The sequence below is a fragment of the Alligator mississippiensis genome, chromosome 4 (genome assembly GCF_030867095.1).
Source record: "Alligator mississippiensis isolate rAllMis1 chromosome 4, rAllMis1, whole genome shotgun sequence".
Classification (NCBI taxonomy): domain Eukaryota; kingdom Metazoa; phylum Chordata; order Crocodylia; family Alligatoridae; genus Alligator; species Alligator mississippiensis.
Window position 1 is genome coordinate 25324483 of NC_081827.1, and position 19141 is coordinate 25343623.

Consider the following 19141-nt stretch of genomic DNA (forward strand, 5'->3'; position numbering starts at 1 on the left):
CCCTCCCCCCACCCCCAAGTGCTTCAGGGTGGAAAAGCCCAGCATTGAAGCACTTAGGGGGCATGTTCACCTCACTTGTTCCCTGTCTTAATCACACAGCAGGACTCAGGTGCAGGGAAGCATACAAGCATAATACTCCCTGCCCAGCCTTAGCTGGGCTCCAACACAGCAAAGGGGAGGGGAAAGCCCGGAGGACTCTTCTGGGTATGGCACAGCCCCCACCCCCACCTTCCCTGACCCAGTGGACCCCTACCTATGTTCACTTAAAAAACAAAAACACCGCCCCCAGCAAAGCTCTCTGGGCTGTATGCTTAGGGAGCCCTGCAGCACCGTGCTAGCACTGCAGGCTCCATTTTCTTCTCAGGAAAACAAACCTGGGAAAGGTGTCCTAGATGATGCAAATATGTGTATGCAGCCACTGACATTGCACTGAGAAACATGACATAGCTTCCTTGAACACAGAAACAAACCAAAGTAATAGGGGTGCACCAATAGAGATTTTGGGGGCTGATACTGATAGCCGATATTTAAGAAGGCATACTAGCTGATACCAATCCGATTTCCATTACAGCTGCCTCCAGCTGCTAAGTCTGGTGAGGTGGAAGGGGGAGGGAAGAGGTGTGTGGGAGGGCAGATCAATGTCCCCTGCAGTGAGGGAGGGGGTAGGGGCAGAGGCAGGCGCTGCCTGGGGGGGGAAGCAGCTCCCGCCACTGCTTGGATCCCAGGAGGGCACGGGGAGGCCGTGTACCCCCCAGATCGGGGGGGGGTGGAGCGGGCTACACAGGGCTCTTCTCGGCGGGGGCTGGGCTTGGAGCAGGCGCCACCAGTGCTGGGAGGATGCTGCATCCACGCCAAATTTCATTGCCACCGCTCCATTCCCAGCGCTGCCACCGCCAGCTGCCCAGCAAAGCCCCGGCTCTTCCCAGTCCACAGGTACAGGCAGGGCATTGAGTGCATTATTTGGGGTGGATGCAGAATTGTCCCAGCGCCGCCAGCGCCCGCTCTGAGCCCACCCCTGCCAAGAAGAGCCCCATGCAGCCCCAGCTGCAGCCCTCCCCGCCCTACCCTACGCAGATCCAGGGGGCACCTCCCCACCCCTGTGCCCTCCCGGGGTACAAGCAGCAGAGGGAGCTGCCCCCTGCAACGAGACGCGACTCCAGCCTTCCTTCCCCTGCCTTGCCTGGGCAGCATCTGCCTCTGTCCCCAACTCCTTCCTCACCATGGAAGTCATTGATCTCTCCCGCCCATACCCCTTTCCTCTACCCGCCCCTTCCACCACACCAGACTTACCAGCCGGAGGCAGCTCGCCACGCTGCCGGCTGTGATCCTCGCATGGGCATTTATCGGCCAAATTATTGGCCCCATCGAGCTGATATCCAGTACAGCCAGTTTTCTTTATATCGGTACTGGTCCGATATTAGACCGATGTATCAGTGCACCTCTAAAAGTAATCTAGCGTAACATCCAGATACACAGGCACTGAGATGACATTCATAAGAACTAGGAAGGAGTCACAATCTAGTCACTATGCTGTACTGAAAGTTTTTTTCTTTTATCAATACAACAACCACATCTGTTTGACCAAAAACTAGATTATTTCTTCCATATTTTTTAGTTAACACTTGCCATTTCTGAAGCAGTTTAATATGATCAATAATGGCTCATACAGATTTACACACACAAGCAGAGAATAATAAAAATCACAATTTTCAGAAATCCACTTTCGTACTTCTTTTGCCCAAGATTTTTTTTGGCTGTTCTTTAAGTAGGCACGTGTACCCATGTACCTAATATATATGCAGTTTTCTCAATCTGGATAAATCTCAGAAGCTTGGGTATTACTAATACTTAGATACTAGAATTCATGCCTTTCACCAATGTGCTGTAACTTTAGAAAGCTCTGTGCCACTATGAAGAAATTATTAGGGGTGCACTGATAGAGATTTTTTGGCCCAATGCTGATGGATGATTTTTAAGGAGCCATATCGGCCGATACTGATCCGATTCCAAGATGCAGCCAGGCAGCTTGGAGACCAGGAGGGGGCTGGTAAGTCTGGTGTGGGAGAAGGGGTGGGGAGAGGGAAGGGGCATGTGGGGAGGGCAGATCAAGGTCCCCATGGTGAGGGAGGCAGTGGGGCTGAGGCAGGCAGTGCTCAGCTGGGGTGGGGCAGGGCGTGGGATGGAGCCATGAGCAGCGTGTCCAGGGGGCAGCTCCCACCCTGAACACACCCCGGGAGGGCATTTTGGCTGGGGATCGACGTTACACATAAACCTGTTTAAGTGATCAGAAACTGGTTTAAATCTGTAACAGAACATAAGTTCAGTGGCACACAAAAATCAGTTTCAAAATGGCCAAAACCAGTTTGAGATAAACCTGGCTGAATGTAGTATCAGACTTAACTGACTGAGCTCAAACCAGTTTATGCAACTTCTGTCCCAGACCCCTTCCTACTTTAACTTAAATCAGTCCCCCAGCATGCTCTGCTGCCCTGGGTGGGGCTGTGCTGTGCTCCAGCAGAGCAGGACTGGCTCTGCCCTTCTGCTCCCTGCTGGAGCAGGGACGGGCAGGGGCAGGGGCCTGGCTAAATGCTGGCCCCGGAAGGGAGAAGGGAAGAGGTTTATTCCCCACTCCCTCTCCTGTTCCACCAGCACGGACCTGTCAGGCATTTCTCTGCTGGCAGCTCCAGCAGTGGGGGCATGGCCAGTCCTGGCAGTAGCCTGGACTGAACTGCTTTAATTCCCTCCTCCCTGTCCCACCAGCACAGACCCAAGCCAGGGTCTCCTGGCACTCCCCACTCGCTGCCACAGCAGCAGGGGCGAGGGCACAGCCAGATAGCAGCTGGCATGGCCCCTCAAGGCAGAGGGAGAAGGAGGGGGGTTATTCCCCCCTCTGTCCCTGGGGAACTGCAGCCAGGATCTGCCAGCTATAACCACCACCACGATTGCTCCATGCGGGGCAAGTGGCAGCATAAGGACCCTCCTGCCCCCTCCACCATGCACCGGAGGGAGGGGGGAATAACCCCACTCCCTGCCCCCTCGCCTACAGGGCCATGCTGGCCGGCCTTTGTTCACACCCCTGCACCTGGAGCAGTGAGGTGGGAGCAGCTCCTGTCATGGTGTCCCACAGCACAAGCCTCTTCCCAGCAGGAGGAGTGCACTGCAGGGCAGGGAGAGCTGCCATGGACTGCATAGGGAGAGTGGCAGGGGTGCTAAGGAGGCTTGTGGGGCTATGGCCACCCCTCCGAGCCCTAGTGCCACTGGTTGCCCCATGCAATCTGCAACTGCTCTGACCCCCCTCTCCTGCCCCCACCCAAAGCATGGTCCCTGTGCTGAGAAGAGTCTCGTGCTCTCCGGACACCATGACAGGGGGCACTGCCCCCATCAAGGACCCTGCCCTCTCACTGCTCCAGCAACAGGGGCAGGAGCACAGCCAGAGGCTGGCCAGCAGGGCCCCTTGGGCGAAGGGGCAGGGAAGAGGATTATTCCCCCCTCCCTCTGGCATAGGAGATAGGAGGGGCTTATCCCACTGTTCACCCCACACAGGGAGCTATCAGCAGTTGGGGCTAGCAGATCCTCCTACAGTCCCCTGGGGACAGAAGGGGTCAAGGGAGGAATAAAGCCCCTTCCTGCCCCCTCTGCCTCAGGGGCCCATGCCAGCTGGTGTTTGGCTGCACTCCCACCCCCACCACTGCAGCAGTGAGCGGGGAGTGCCAGGCAGACCCTGGCTTGGGTCTGTGCCAGTGGGACAGGGAGGGAGGAATTAAACCCCCTCCCTGGCCAGTACATTCCAGGCTACTGCCAAGGCTGGCCACCCCCCCACCCGCACAGCCTCCCTCCAGCTGAAGGCTGCTCTAGCGCCCCCTGGCTTCTGGCCTGAGCCACTGCAGACGTGTGCCTGCATTTCCAGAGTTAACAATGAATCTCTACTGACTTGCAAATTGGTTCAATCTAGACAGGTTAGACTAACTTGCAAAAATTGAATCAATTCAGACCCTGGCTTTTTGAATGCCTGTCCCTAGCCTTCATGACAGACACCTACCTTTCCTCTGGTCTCCATCTTTCTGCAGTATAGAGAGATAGGGGCCAACTCAGACACAAACACTCCTTCACCCAATTCTGAAATCTGTCTACAGTCTATCTAGGCATAGGATTTAAGTAAAATAATAAAAAAATCCCAGGTAGATTTTTAAGGGATAAAAGTCTAAATCCTTAAGTGTGTTTAATTGAAAGGCAGAGAATTCCAAGTGAGCTCTTTAAAATAATATATGGATGCATGTATGGGCTTCCTCCAAAGTGAGGGAGCAAAGAAAACCTGCCATGCAGACTGCCGAACATAAAAAGATCAAGAGAAACAAGCAGAGGGGTAAGCAAGACAGCTCCATTCCTATAATTTGCACATTAGCATCTTTTTGGCCAGTTTCATTTTTTGCAATATTAGACATTTCATTTTGAATTGTGGTCATTTTTTGGCAGACTAATGAAATGGCTATTTGCAAACATCTGTAGTGTTTACAAGTGTACTATTCACTGTTAGTGTACACTACTGCTCATAAAACAAGGCAAGAGAGTGTACGTTAAAAATAATCTGCTTAAACATGATATGACTCATTACAAATAAAGTGCTGCTTAGACATGAATCCAATTCTTAATGTCAACCCGGATTATTTTTCTTTGTAATAATAAGGGTTAAATATTAGAAAAAATATAGTTTTTGAAAAATACTCCAGCTGCAGGCTGGAGCTGAGGCTGTTCTGAGTTATTCTTGGTGGGGGCTGGGTTCGGGGTGGGCAGCAGCAGCACTGGGAAAGGAGTTACAGGGGGGGTTGCAGCTACCCCAAATTTTGCCACAGCCCCCCCCGCCCCCCCCATAGCCCCTTCTCCCAGCACTGCTGCCGCCCACCCCAAGCCCAGATCCCGCCGAGCAGAGCCAGCTGCAGCCCACAGCTGCAGCCCACCCCCCCGCCCTGTGCGGATCCAGGGCACAGGGCCCCCCCTCCCCATGCCCTCCCGGGATTCAAGTAATGGCAGGAGCCGCCCCCGCCAGATGAGCTGCAGCCTTGTTCCATACCCTACTTCATCCTGGCTGGGCATCCTCTGCCCCTGCCCCACTCCCTCCCTCCCTCACCACAGGGGGCATTGATGTGCCCTCCCATGCCTCTTCCCTCCCCCCACAACGGATTTGCCAGCTGCACGCAGCTCTCCACATGGCCGGACAGTGCTCCTCACTGCCTGTATGCTGTGCTGTTGCTGAGCGCGCACACAGGCATTTATCGGCCAAATTAATCACCGCACTGGGCCAATTTCTGATGCAGCCAATTTTCTTTATATCGGTGCCAATCCGATATTGGACCGATGTATCAGTGCACCTCTTGTTGTATTGCTTACCTTCTCTCACACACACACACAGAATGCTGAGTTCCATTCCCAGCCTCATGATTAAAAGAAGGGTAGATGGCCTCTCCTAGTGTCTACGTGCCAACAACCACCCACCAAACCTTCAGAGACTATTCATATATAAAGGGTGATGTGTGTTTAAATGTAAGCTTATAATCAGAAAGTAACGACAGTACATGTAAGTGTTCAGTGGTGTGCCAGGAAATAAAAGGATACTGATATATCACTTTCCATTATACCTTACAAGTGTATGTATTAGATTTGAATATTATATAGGACAGACACACTCTCCTGAGCACATCATTCAGTAACCTTGTGAGCAGGAAAGATTTTTGTTTTAACAAGTAACCATGTATGTTAATCCTTCTATGAAATACTTATATGTTCTCCATGTATGTATAACAGATCTAGCTCTAGCTTTTTCTTCATCTTTTAAAAAACAGTTTCAGTATCTAAATTTGATTACCAAGGAGTCAGGATATAGAATCATGATATAATCTTTCTATTTAAATAACTCTAAAAATCTGAAAGTTGAAAAAATGTGTAAAAGTTCTGTATCTAAAACACAGGAGCCCATGGGTCTTGTTAGAAAACTGACATTTCATAAATGTAATATGTATAATTTATGTAATACGTATAATTATGCCCAATGATCAATGGGGCTAATAATACTCATCAGGCCTGGAGAGTGGATTAATTATATCATATTTTTGAAAAGCACTGAGCATGAAAGTACTAGAAAAATACTAAGTATCATTAATGGTTTTGAGATATTAGTTCTGTGCGTAAAGAAGATTTTGTTCTTTCCACAAAAACAGTTGGCGATTCAAGAGCCTTGAATATATGGCATCCAAATATCATTCTGGTATTTCAATGATGTACTTGCTCATCTGTCCATGCCTTATATATTAGAGAAATAAGGCAGGGACAGATGAGCAAGTACACCATTGTAAAGGGGGGTGTGTGTGGACTTTCTGCTTGTTAGTGTGTGACAACTGCAACTGTTTCATCTGTCTGCACACCTGGTCACTAACTGTTTTTGACACACACAATGGTATTTGGATGCCATATATTTTATCACTTTCTGTTCATCCAAACACAGCAATAAATCTAGAGCTTCCAGATTTGCATCATGAAAAAAGTCTAACAGGTCTCTCACCAGATGTCGAAGCTCTTTCAGATCCCTGCAGACTGTGTAGAAGACACCAAGGAGAATGTTAATGTAGGCAGCATAGAAATCAGCAGAATACTCTGGAGGATGATCATGAGACAGAATCTTTTGCAGGTGTCCTGTTCAGAGATAAATAGGTTTGATTTATTTTTTTTAAAGCTGCTGGTTGCCTTGCTAGGATCGTATTTTATACATGCAGTGCAGCACAAGCCAAGCTGTGCTAATCAGCTGTACCACTGAAACCTAGCCACAACAAGAATAACAGTACACCAAAGGGCCAAGATGAGAAACAAAAAACACTGCAGTTCTTTCAACGCCAACTTTATTCTCCCAAGAACACCCACAAATACACTATTTAAATACCCACGTTAACTATGTTGGCAATTAATTTCAAGAAAAGGCTTAAGGACAAGAAACACTGTATTGCCAAAATGTAAAGGCTCTAAAGACACTAAACCACAGATGGACCTTGACAAACATGCAGATTTGTAAAGATGCTCTTGTAATTCCATCAGGTATTGCTGTTCTACAGCCACATGCATCTGACTACGAACGCTCTAAAGAAAATCCTGAAAATCAGAGATAAGTAAAGTGAGACTTCTAGTCATACAGAAGTTGAGGGAGACTGGGCGTTAAAGATTAAAGTAATGTAGAGCATGTTCACATGGCACAATTCTAGAGGTCCACTGATACATTGGTCCAATATTGGATTGGCAACTATATAAACAAAATTTAATATATCAGAAATTGGCCATATCAGGCCAATAATTTGGCTGATAAATGGCCCGTGCACACAGGCAGCTGCAGCACAGCACAAGTGGCGAGGAGCACAGTCCGGCAGCATGGAGAGCTGCCTCCAGCTGGTAAGTCTGGTATGGTGGGAGGGGGAAGGGAAGGGGCTTGGGGGAGCAGATCAAGGCCCCCGCAGGGAAGGATGCATGGGACTGGGGCAGGGCAGGATGGAGTGGCAGCTCATCCAGGCAGCATGGGAAGGGGGGAGGAAGTGGCTCCCGCCGCCACGCACTGCTCGGCTGGGAGCTTCTGGTCCAGCGACTGGTCCGGCAGCTCCCTCCACTGCTCCCACCACTCATCCAGGAGGGCAGGGGGGCATGTGCCCCTGGATCTACATGGGGTGGGCTGGGGTCAGGGCTGCGCTAAGCTCTTCCTGGCAGGGCGGGGCTGCGCTGGGAACGGGCTATGGCAAATTTGTGGCTGCAGTGCTCCCCCCTCCCCCGTAGCCCATTCCAAGCACAGCCATGCCCTGCCGGGAAGAGCCTGGCGCAGCCCCGAACCCAGTCTGCCCTGCACAGATCCGGGGGCACACACCCCGCCCCCTGCCCTCCCAGATAAGCAGCGGGAGCTGCCGGACGAGCACATGAGCACTGGATGAGCCGCTAAACTAGCAGCTCCCAGTTGAGTGGCATGTGGCGGTAGGAGCCGCTTTCCCCTCCTCCCCGCACGAGCTGCTGCTCCATCCTGTGCCGGCCCTGTCCCAACCAGGCAGCTCCTGCCCCAGCCCCACGCCTCCCTCCCCAGTCCCAGCCCCAGTCCACACCCCTTCCTTTCCCCCTCCCACCACACCAGACTTACCAACTGGAGGCAGCTCTCCACACTGCCAGACTCATATCGGAAATCGGATCGGTATCAGTTGATATGCCTCCTTAAAAATTGGCTATCTGTATCGGCCCCAAAAATCTCTATCGGTGCACCCCTACACAATGCAGTGCTAGGTAGACATTCTCAAGTTAGCTAACTCAGCAGGGTTAATGAGCCAAGGCAGAGAACTACACTAATGGAGCTATTCTGCTTCCGGGACCTGAAACTACAGAACACAGCACTGCATTGTCCCTTATAAACACATCCATGATGGCTAATGTCTAGGAAGTTCTTTGGGACACAGAAGGTAGAGCATGAGATACAGTCCACAACCTGGACTCGAGAAAGGTAGTCTCTTACCCTACTGTGTCTGGTGGCAGTCCAGTGGTTATTGCACGGCTTTGTCGCTGGTGCGGAACTGCTCATAATGAAAACTCAGACGAGTTCAAGCAGCGTTTCCCAACCCGTGCAGCGTTTCCCAACCCGTGCACCCAAAATTGTGCTGTCAGAAATGAACAGGTGTGCTGTGGAATTTTGCTGTGGCAATGAGCTACAATAGGTATGAAGATGGGGAATGCCTTAACAGGTGTGCCACAGAAAAATGTTGTTAGTGTAAGTGTGCCTTGGGCTGGAAAAGGTTGGGAAACATTGAGTTAAAGGGAAGGGAATGTCTGATTCAGATGTATACAGCACTTGGGACCATAAAGTAAATGTTATGGGTGGCATCGAGACCTTGCATAAGGTTTCTTGACTTCATAGCATTTTGTTTTTAAATGAAGTAGGGGCATCCAAAGCACAGGGCTCTAGACCAGGATTGAGAAACTCTGAGTTCTGTTGCTAGCTCTGCCACAGATCTGTATCCTGCCACCCCTTCCTCTCCCCCAACAATTCACACAATAAGCTGTTCAGGTCAGGATTATAATGCTTAAAATAAGGCCCTGATCTCAACTGGGGTCATTAAGTACTACTGTAATACAAATAAATAAAAAATAATGATAGTCTATTAATATTTCAAACAGCAATATGCTTTCAACCTTAATACTAGCTTAAATAATTTTTAGTCTGAATTTCCTTAGCTTTTATTAAAGCTGAGATAAGCAGTATATGATATCCATAAATCAAAGACCGTTCAATGGATTTTTCTTGTAACTTAAGGGTTTTTTTATATTCGCGACAAGCACATTAAAAAAATCATAGTTCATACATATTATTTTACCAGAATATTCTTACATTGTTGATTAAAATGATTGATTACTCCATACTATTTAAGAAAGCCAACACAAAGTTTCGGTAATTTTTTTTCCTTTTTATAGTGAAATTCAAATTTCCTTCTGGGACAGAATTAAGTACCAGCACCTAAAATAATATATTTAATCAATGGCATGAGTAGGGTAGTTGCCCTGGGTGCCAACTTGGGTGTGAGGGGAGAGAGGAGCCATAGGAAAGCACATCTGCCACTGCAGCCACATAATCACGATCTTATGGTACAGCGACTGGAAGCTGCCATGAGTGTGGCACCTGCCCGGGCACCCGACTACATCAGTACATTTCTACATTTCATATTCAGTTTAGCCATGATACTTTGGCCAAAAGCCAAAGGGTGTTTTCATTTGCGTCCATATGAACAAAGCCCTCCAAATTCTAGTATACAGCATACCTTTCCAATTACCAGGTTTTCTAAATGACTTAAACCTACTTGCAGGAAAAGTCATAATGGTTAACAAATACACAACACTCCTTCCCACCCCCACCAAAACCCCATCTGCAGAGAGCTTTTCAAGTACCTTTTTCTTTAAAAAAAATGGGGAAAATTAATTACCTATGCTATAGTCAGGAAAATATAAGGTGAATGGTTCAAAGCATCCTGTATTTGGACGGAACAGTTCCCATACAATTTCAGTGACCAAGATGACAGTCACATTTCTGTCTGCCTGTAAAAAGAAGAAAGAAGGAGAAGGTGACCTTGCATGTAAAAAATATTAATCAGAAGAATGACTGTTAGCATTCTTCATTCAAAGAATTTCATCAAATTCAGAGTTTAACACAAATTATCAGCATGTTAATAAGTTTTCAGGTGGCCTAATCAAGATGCTCATACATTTGCAGATCTTTGTAACTGTCTGGGATTCCTGTACATCTCTTACCATTTAATTGACATTTACACTATTTGGGGTGATGGGGCCCTGGTATTAGGCATATCAAAATGCTTTCCTTTCTTGCCCCCAAATTAAGACAACATTTTACCTTGATAATTTAAATCTAGACTTTCCTTAAGAGATTAACAGGAAGGGTTGAGGAGGTAAAGGAAGAGCAATGTTTTTGTTCAGGAAAAATACTTCAGAATTATTTATAAATGTCAGCTGACTTCCCTCCCCCTGCTCCAGCGTGGTAAAAATTCTCTTTCTACTTTACTGACTGTTTTGCAATTTTAACGATAGTTATTGTAATTGGTTTAATACTCTACATTGACATTTCAATAAAGTTTATAGGAACATGCAATTTCCAACTTTGTTATTCAGTTCAACAGGTAACAGAATTTTTCTTTATGTCAAAAAATGCATTATTTTATTGAGTTCTAACATTTTCTATTTATTAAAAATGAAAGAAATATTTCAAATATCTTTTTTTTTTTTTACAATAAATCAAGTACCAACTTCAAAGAGATACAAAAAGCCATGCTAGATACATTTTGCACTCTTTAATTAAATAAGAAATTTCCTTCATGCAAAAGATGCCTTTACAGGAGTTTATCATCACTCTCTGGAAAGATACTCTGAGTAAACCAATCCATCTACAACACATTTTGTGCTAATACTGCACAAATGTAATACTGCAGTCTTTATCTCTAAGTATTTCTGCAACTGTACTATAAACTCAGCATAAAAACAGAGGCCCTCAGGAATGCTTCTTCAATAAATATTTCAGAGCTCTTGAAGTAGACTATGTTTCCTTATATTACTTGCAAAATTGGAAAGTAAAAATCAATTAATCACCATAGAAGTGAAAAAAAATAAAATAAACCTGGAACACTGATTCCAAAAAGACAAAGGAACAAACAACTTGCACACAGATCATCAGAAAAAGGCATTAAAAATATACTGTAAGTATACTGTTCTACCTTATGTAAAATGTTATTCCTTGGTACATTCAAAGGTAGTAAACTGATTTACAATGTGCTGATGCATGATGATTCTGTCTGCTATTTCAACTGTACAGTTAGGTATCCTGTTTAACAGCAAGGTGGAACAACCAATTTATACGCCAGTATTTTTTAATCTCTTCTCTAACATTGTCCTCACCACAGGTAAAACTACTAACATTGTACCTTATGCTTCTGTAATCAAGCACTAGTGCTGCAAAAGTGATCAGCAATTCAAACAAAAATATTTCTTATTAAAATATAATCGATAACGTTTTTCATTTATTTGACTCTGGGCATCTTAAACTACTTGCAAAGAAACCATGAGATGGCAAATCAGTGACACTGACATATGCCTACAATAGTCTCTTGCTAGCGAGATCAACATACAGCTATGAAAAACTGTCCCACCCACAGCTACACTGTACAAGTTTTCACAACCAAGAGAAGAGCTGCATTCACAAATGACACAGCATTTGTCTACCACGGGTATGATCCACAGCCCGCTGAAGACAAATAAAAAGATTCAGACCAACTTGAATGAGGTTTGAGCCAAGTCCAATATACTTAGCTTTCCAGCCTTATAATGCATACTAATTCACACAAATATCTAGCAAGTGAAGTGAAAGAGTAATATGAAGGAGGATAACACTAAAAATCTAAGTTCCATTCAATTTTTGTAAGCTTACCAGAAAGAGAGAAAACCTTGTACACCTAGTACTATTTTAAACACTCAGTGTTTGATGGACAACACAAGTGAATAACTTAAGCTAATACAAAAATCTAGAACTCTTGGTTCAAAAATTATACCTTTTATATGACCAACTAGGAAATTGCAAAAAAACCAATTCTGCAGAAAATGAGAATTTTTTTGCAATTCCCTACTTGGTCTAATAAAAGATATCATTTCTGAACCAAGAGTTCTAGATTTTTGCATTTCTTTTTGTCTCAGACCAACAAGGCTACTAAATACATCCCTGTAACTTAAGCCAATGTACGTTTCAGAAAATACATGCATTCATGCAAAAATTTCTCCTATCCAGGAGGAGGTTTTTAATTTTTGAAGTGTGGGATTCATTGTAATCCAATATTTCCATGGCTTAGCACCACTGAATTCAGCATTTAGAAAGAGCCTTGGTTGTGGTCAGGAAATTTAAGCTGCTCATCAGTGAATGAGAACATTTTTTTTTTTAACCCTGATTTCTTCTTTCACTGTGCCACACCTCACTGCCCCCTACCCCTGATCCCAGGAGGTTTCCAACATGTCCTTGTAGGGTGGAGAGTTTCAGTTAAAGCACCTACAGAAAACATTTAGTGAGGGCAGTGTATATTCAAAATAGTTTTATACAATAAATCTTTTAATATGAAGTGGAAATTGCCTGGGGAGGATCACCTGCTGTTCCCATTCACTGAAGCACAGAGTGAGTTCCTTTTATCTCTCTATTGTCACTTCCTGCCAAAATTGAATCCTTAAGGTTCTCTAATAAACTCTTCTTTTTAAAATAGAAATTTAGTTTAACAAGAGGAAATTTTTCCGGAGATCCCTTTCATTGCGCTTTTCACCTAGACTGCCTAGTGTTTTAGCAGACAAGTGCTATAGGCAACTCAAGTGCTTAGATACTGACACTTAATGGGTCCCTATAGCCATTCAAACCATTTTCAGTAACAATGTCCCACAGAAACACAGACATTCTGCCCCCAAGATCCACTCCTCAACTGCCCCATGACTTCATGAAACCCTACCTCTTTCCACTTCTGACAATCCAACCTCTTTTTCATCTAAGACATGAGGAAAATGTTCAGCAGCAGATTGACACACCTCCAAAAGATTCACTACATCTTTCTCTGGAAACCCACCTTTACATAGTAAATTCATGACACCTGGTAATTAAGCAGAGAAGCCACACATCTACATTTCCCACCAAATCTAACAAAAGCTACTGGATGCTTAGTGCTCTTGAAAGTCACCCCCATGTATTCTGGTGCCTAAACATGGATTTCAGAGATGAGCTTCAGGTATGTGTCTTCTAAAATTCTTGGCCTAATCTTTTGGTCGCCTGAAGGTAGCAACAGTGGGGCTCTAGGCCAGCAATTCTCAACCAGGATGTTGTAAGATCCTTTTAAGGGTGCGACAGGGTGCTGTACAATAGTATCACTGTTAGGTGTGCAGACACCTATGCATGATTCATAAGATAAACCCAAAGATTTCAAGTACGAATCCTTAATGTCAAAAAAAACATTTCTGACCTTTTGTGGTCTTTCTGCATTCTTTGCAACAAAAGAATTACTCTATTATTTTTCCATGGTCAAAAAATGAGTGAAATCTAAAAGCTGGCATTTTTCTAAGGGGTGTTTGAGGCTATCAAGGGGTGGCTTGTGCCTAAAAAAACTGAAAACCACCCTAGGCAAAAACCACTTCCCTACATCAACTGCTGGTATCACAGCATCCAGAATGCTAACTGCTGTACTTGGAAGCTTCCAGGTATTTTCCAAATAAATGGGCACTAAAAGTTACATGAGGAAAAAATTATGCAGCCACAGAGTAAAAAACTAGCGTCTTGTGATGATGAAAGTGTAAAGAGAGTTAATATATTAGAAGTTCTTCTACCCTGAGATGAAATGAGTGAGAAATCTTAAAATGTCTTTCTGTAAATGGTTAATTTAGCATTGGAGCACACAAGACAATGGGCATGCAAGCACTGGAAAGCTTGAATGAAGCCTGACAAGGGACATTAGGATGCAAAGGACAATAGGTTACTTTAGGCGGAACTGGTTATCAATTCAGAGAGGAATCTCAAAAGAGTCTTTACCCCTAACTTCATCTTCTTAAATCGCAGCTCGCCAATTAAAACACATGTAAAAATGCCCAAAGATTTTATTTTGAGCTAATATGTAATCATTTCTATATACACTACTCAAAAATCCATAAATCAGGACAAAAATTATTGAAATAAACTTAAAATATTATAGCATATGTTTGATTTTTAGTGTCTGATTTTTTTTTATCTATAATTTGTTAAAATGACGTCTTTGGAAGGTTTTTGTGCGTGCAGCCCTCAACAGCTCATCAAAACTTGTTGAGTGGTCATCCAGCTGAAGCAACTGCCCACCCCTGATCTACAGCAACTTCAAAAAATTATTATTTTATACTTATTCCCAGTTTCCCCTTTAATCCATTTCTGAAGGATGTACCATTGTCCTTGCTCCAAGACAGACCCTTCTGACATCATAAGCCCATCTATAGCCATTCCAAATACAACTACAAACTAGTAACTCTTCTGCCAGACTGTAGCACAGCACAACCTTTTAAGAGGTTCTCAACAACTAGGGATGCTGATGGTTAAAGAGAGCAGAGCTGGGTACAATGGCACAGCCAGTGCTCCAAGACTCCCAATACGTCTTCAGTAGGGCCATGATAAAGAGCTCCCAGACACACTGTTGGAGAAGCTGAAGGTAAACATTTTCCTGGAGTGCAGGTTCATGTCTCTAACCACAAACTCGCTAACTTTAGGTTCAACTCTGTCTAAAGCAGCTCTTCGGGGGTACTTAGAACCACATACAAATGTTTGCCAGGCTTTCAGAGATTGCCTTTCCATTTTACAAAGCCAAAAGAGGCTATGTTACAATTCCTTTCATTGGAAGTTGCCCCTCATCTCTCTTGCCTATCTCCTGAGGTTTATGCTCTTTTGGGCAATTATTATAAAGCTTTGATGAAGCGTGGGTGAATTCTGCATTCATCTTAAAAGCAAAACATATTTTAGAAGATGTAGCTGTATACTTGAAACAGCTTCAAAAGAATGCATAAAAGAGCTGACTTTATAGGATAAGATATCATTAAACGGAATAAACAACTGAGAGCACATGAAAAAAAAAGCCCAGTGATGTTTCAATTCTGCTGCTAACCAAAGTTATAAAAAAAAACAAATTTATCAAAATAAATAAATAAATAAATAAAATAAATCACACAGATTTTTCAAGTGCAAGAGCTCACTCATTAGCAAGGCTGCCTAAAGGATTTCATAGTGTTTTTAGGCAATACACATCCAAAATATTTTACCCAGTTACTTACCAGTTCTTGTAGTCTAAGAAATGCTGGCAGCACATTTGCCTCCATTTCCCTCAGCTGTTCTGCTTTATCCAGTACCTTTTAACAAAGGGTGATCTTATTACAGAGTGCATTTTAAACTGTCCTTTCATGTAGGATTCAACAACTTTTCTAGCTTAGCTGATGAAACCACATTTTAACTATACCCTTGGATGGCAAAAGGAACCAGTTAAGCAGTAAGACATTTCAGACACAGCATGTCGGGAAGAGTATAGATTCAAGTGTGCTGTGTGCAAGCCACCCGGAAAGAGAGAGAATCCCCAAGAACCAAGTTTGCCATGGCTTGTGGCAGTGTGAAGTGGAGATTAAAGCAAATCATCCATGCACTTGGGTATTACTGACAAAACCCATGACATCATTAGCAGCCTATTAAAATATCCAGTCTCATTTACAGATAATTCTGTTATTTTAAAAGCTTTAAATAACATGCATATTAGTTGGGTTTTACCTGAATAGGTTTATTATAAGAGACTCTGCATATTTCCACCAAGGGATGACCTTTCATTATCAAAAGGTGCTGTTATCTTTATAGTTCATATAAGTCTGATTTTCTGGTGCGACAAGTTTTTTGTCAAACCTTGTCTCAGATTAAGCTCAGAAACTTGATTCTTTGCCCTATGGAAAATCTATAACAGCTCCAAGAAATAGTTTATTTTTGTGTGGACACTATTAGCAAACATCAGCTTTTTAAATGGGATCACTGTACATATAAACAACTAACATATGTTAAATCCTAGCGATACAAATGGGGAGCCTTACCCAATAGTCAGTAAAGAAACCTTATATACCAGAACACTTGATATCTTGAGCAGAAATGGAGGAAGGGGAAGGAAGGAGAGGGGAGTACAAGTTTTTTTTTTTCAGTTTCCTGTCCTTCTGAATTTAAATACAAACTTCCAAAATGATTATATCTTTTGGGATATTGCTGCTGTAATGACATTACAAGTCTTTAGAGAACTGGATTCTGTTCTCTTTAATGGCTTTTTTTTCCCCAAATATTAAGAGACATCCATCTTCCTCACTACCCACAGAAGAGAATTAATGGATGTCTTATACAGAGAGGCATTTCAAGATCAGATGATATTGAGGGGAAACATGATATTGCCAATTCATGCAGTTTTAAAAGTAGGTTACATGTATACTTGTATAGGATGTTTTAGACAGGGAGGATCCTTTGTTGAGCAGGGGGCTGAACTAAATGACCTCCTGAGGTTCCTTTCAGCCCTACTTTTCTATTATTCTATCCTTGATGGCAAGGCCAGGTATATAATAGTAAGTCATTAGTGCACCTTAAGTGTTTTGCACAAAAATAACATATAATAAAGGCCTATAACAGCAAATATTATTGCTTAACTAAAACATGGATTGACTTCTGCAAGATGTTTTATATTTTTAATAAATAGTCGTTTCATAACTTTCACTGTTAAATAATATTATAAACAGCAAGTTTATCTGTGAGAATACAACTGTTTTAAGTGTAAGAATGAATAAGTTTTATCTTTACAATTCTTAAAGTAGGTAGAATGACTCATTTTGTTTTCCTTGAGTAATGAGGAATGCTCAGCACCCATACTTGTATTAAGAGAAACATTTAGAAGGCTTTGCATGAGAGGAACCATTTATCTTAATTTTCTCTGACTTAATTGCAACTGAAATATTAAGTTATTTACCACTGAAATGAAATTGAATAAATTTGTTTTGTCAGTTTATGCTACTAGTCTGCAGTTTTTCCATCAATCTCAATTTAAACCACCCTATAATAAATCGAGAAGACACAAGTTAATTCACATAAATTGATTTTTCCCGTCCTGTCTGTTTCCATGCAGAACAGAATTGAAATACTAATCTAACACTTAATTCTTCTGATTTAGCAATTATTTACCCAATACAATTGATCATTTTGAAGAATTTAATGTTTTGCCTTCTGTAATCAATTTTCAACTAACTTCTAATAATGGGATAATAATGTTAATATAAAATGCAAACTGTCTCTACAAGTCTTTAAAATCAAGCATTTACCCCTTTCTAATGCATATACTAATCTGAAAATAATAGTTTTATAAAATTCATGGGGCATATTTCAATCTTACATTTAAATTTAAAGATGTTTTTAATATTCATTTGTAGTTATATGTTAAAGCAGTTTTCTCTGAATCACCTCTAATATCCTGTAAGTACTGTTAAATTTCATCTTGCTGATTCTTTTTAAAGGATAATAATTGGATTTATTAACTTGAGTTAAACATTTCTGTATAAAGTTACTAAGATATTAATGTACTAATTAAACAGAATATAAAGTACTTGAACACAATATGTATATTTTGAGTGAATACATAACATATTTAACAGTGATTTGTGAAATAACAAGATGTTTCAACATATTTCTGAACTTCTCCCTTATTTGACTTGAATAAAGCCAAAACAGTATGCCCACAAATGACAAGACGAATAATCACCAAATGGCACCTAAATTCCAATCTGAATGTCTATTTCAGTCAGACTTCTTTTACTAAATGTGTTGATCTTTTTTTTCTAACCAGTTAGTTAGACTATATGTTCATTGTTCCTATTATTTGAAGTTGTCTGCCAATAATACTATGTGATTTCTGAATTTTCAATTGAAATAAGTATGCTGAACCACCTGCTTTATGAAATGCACAAAAATCATGTGGACAAATTAAATTTTTCCATTGCTTTAGTTTTCCCCATTCGGCTTCAATCACAATGATAACCTTTACAGACAAGAACTGAGCTTTAAATCTTGCTATTGGAATTCAAGAGCCATAAAATTTCAATAGCCCTTTATGTAATGGAACCAATCATTCAGGCTCCTCGGCTTGACCTCTAAACTCAATCTATTTTAGCCTAGCTACTTTCTTTATTTGTGCGTTACATACTGAACTTCCCTACTACTCCCCTATGTGGTTTCTCTTTAATAGAATTATACCCCAAGAGAAATGTTTGATGTTGTCTCCATACCTAATTAAAAAATGAATTCAGGTTTTCTCAGTACCTTGCCATTTGATAAAAAAAATATTTTTTTTTTTATGCAAATGTTATGCTTATTTATCCATTTGGCAAAATTTACTGTTAGCATTTACGTGTGACCACCACTAAAAGAAGAACATAACAGGGGCCTATACATGAGTAGAAAGGCTGCTCCAACGCACTGTGTCGGGACCCAGGGCAGCCGGCCAGCAGCTCTCCCTGACTCCCACCCAGGCAGATAAGGGTCCGGGGCCTTAGAAGGCCGTCAGGCGGGTACTTGTGACGCTTGGAGTGGAATTAATTAGGCGGACGCTTATTGGTTGCAAAGCAAGATTATTTACTCACGCCATCAAGGTGGTGAATAGCGGAGGTCAGAGATACTTGGTTAGTTACAGCTTAAGGTTCGTAGGTCGTATGTCGGTCTGCATAAGAGTTCGTTGATCGGGCAGATAAACGGAGAAAAAATTGGGCCGGCAGGTCGTTGATTTACGTCTGATAAGGTCGAGACGGGGGAGACTGACAAGCAATCAATTTGTCAGTTATTCTCACGCATACGTTCAGAGGTTTTTCAGGTGTGTGCGCGGAGGTCTCCTGTTCTTCACGGAAGTGAAGACGGGTTTTATTTGTGTAATAGCCAATTGCTTTTCGCCACGTCATAAATTTAATTAGAATCGCCAATTATCTAGCGGTCTTTGCTAGGGTGTTATCATAAGGACACTCCCGGACACTCCCCTGTCATTCCGACCAA

At 42.8% G+C, this 19141-nt stretch overlaps 1 protein-coding gene across 1 annotated transcript in view; it reads right to left on the reverse strand.

The window, feature by feature from the left end:
- Positions 1 to 19141, reverse strand: part of ORC5 (origin recognition complex subunit 5) — a 156846-nt gene that overhangs the window by 118460 nt on the left and 19245 nt on the right. The window contains exons 5-7 of the mRNA XM_006263721.4: positions 15370 to 15444; positions 9981 to 10092; positions 6554 to 6684 (exon numbers count right to left, since the gene is read on the reverse strand). Of these exons, the coding sequence (XP_006263783.2) occupies positions 6554 to 6684; positions 9981 to 10092; positions 15370 to 15444 (318 nt within the window). The remainder of the gene's footprint in view (positions 1 to 6553; positions 6685 to 9980; positions 10093 to 15369; positions 15445 to 19141) is intronic.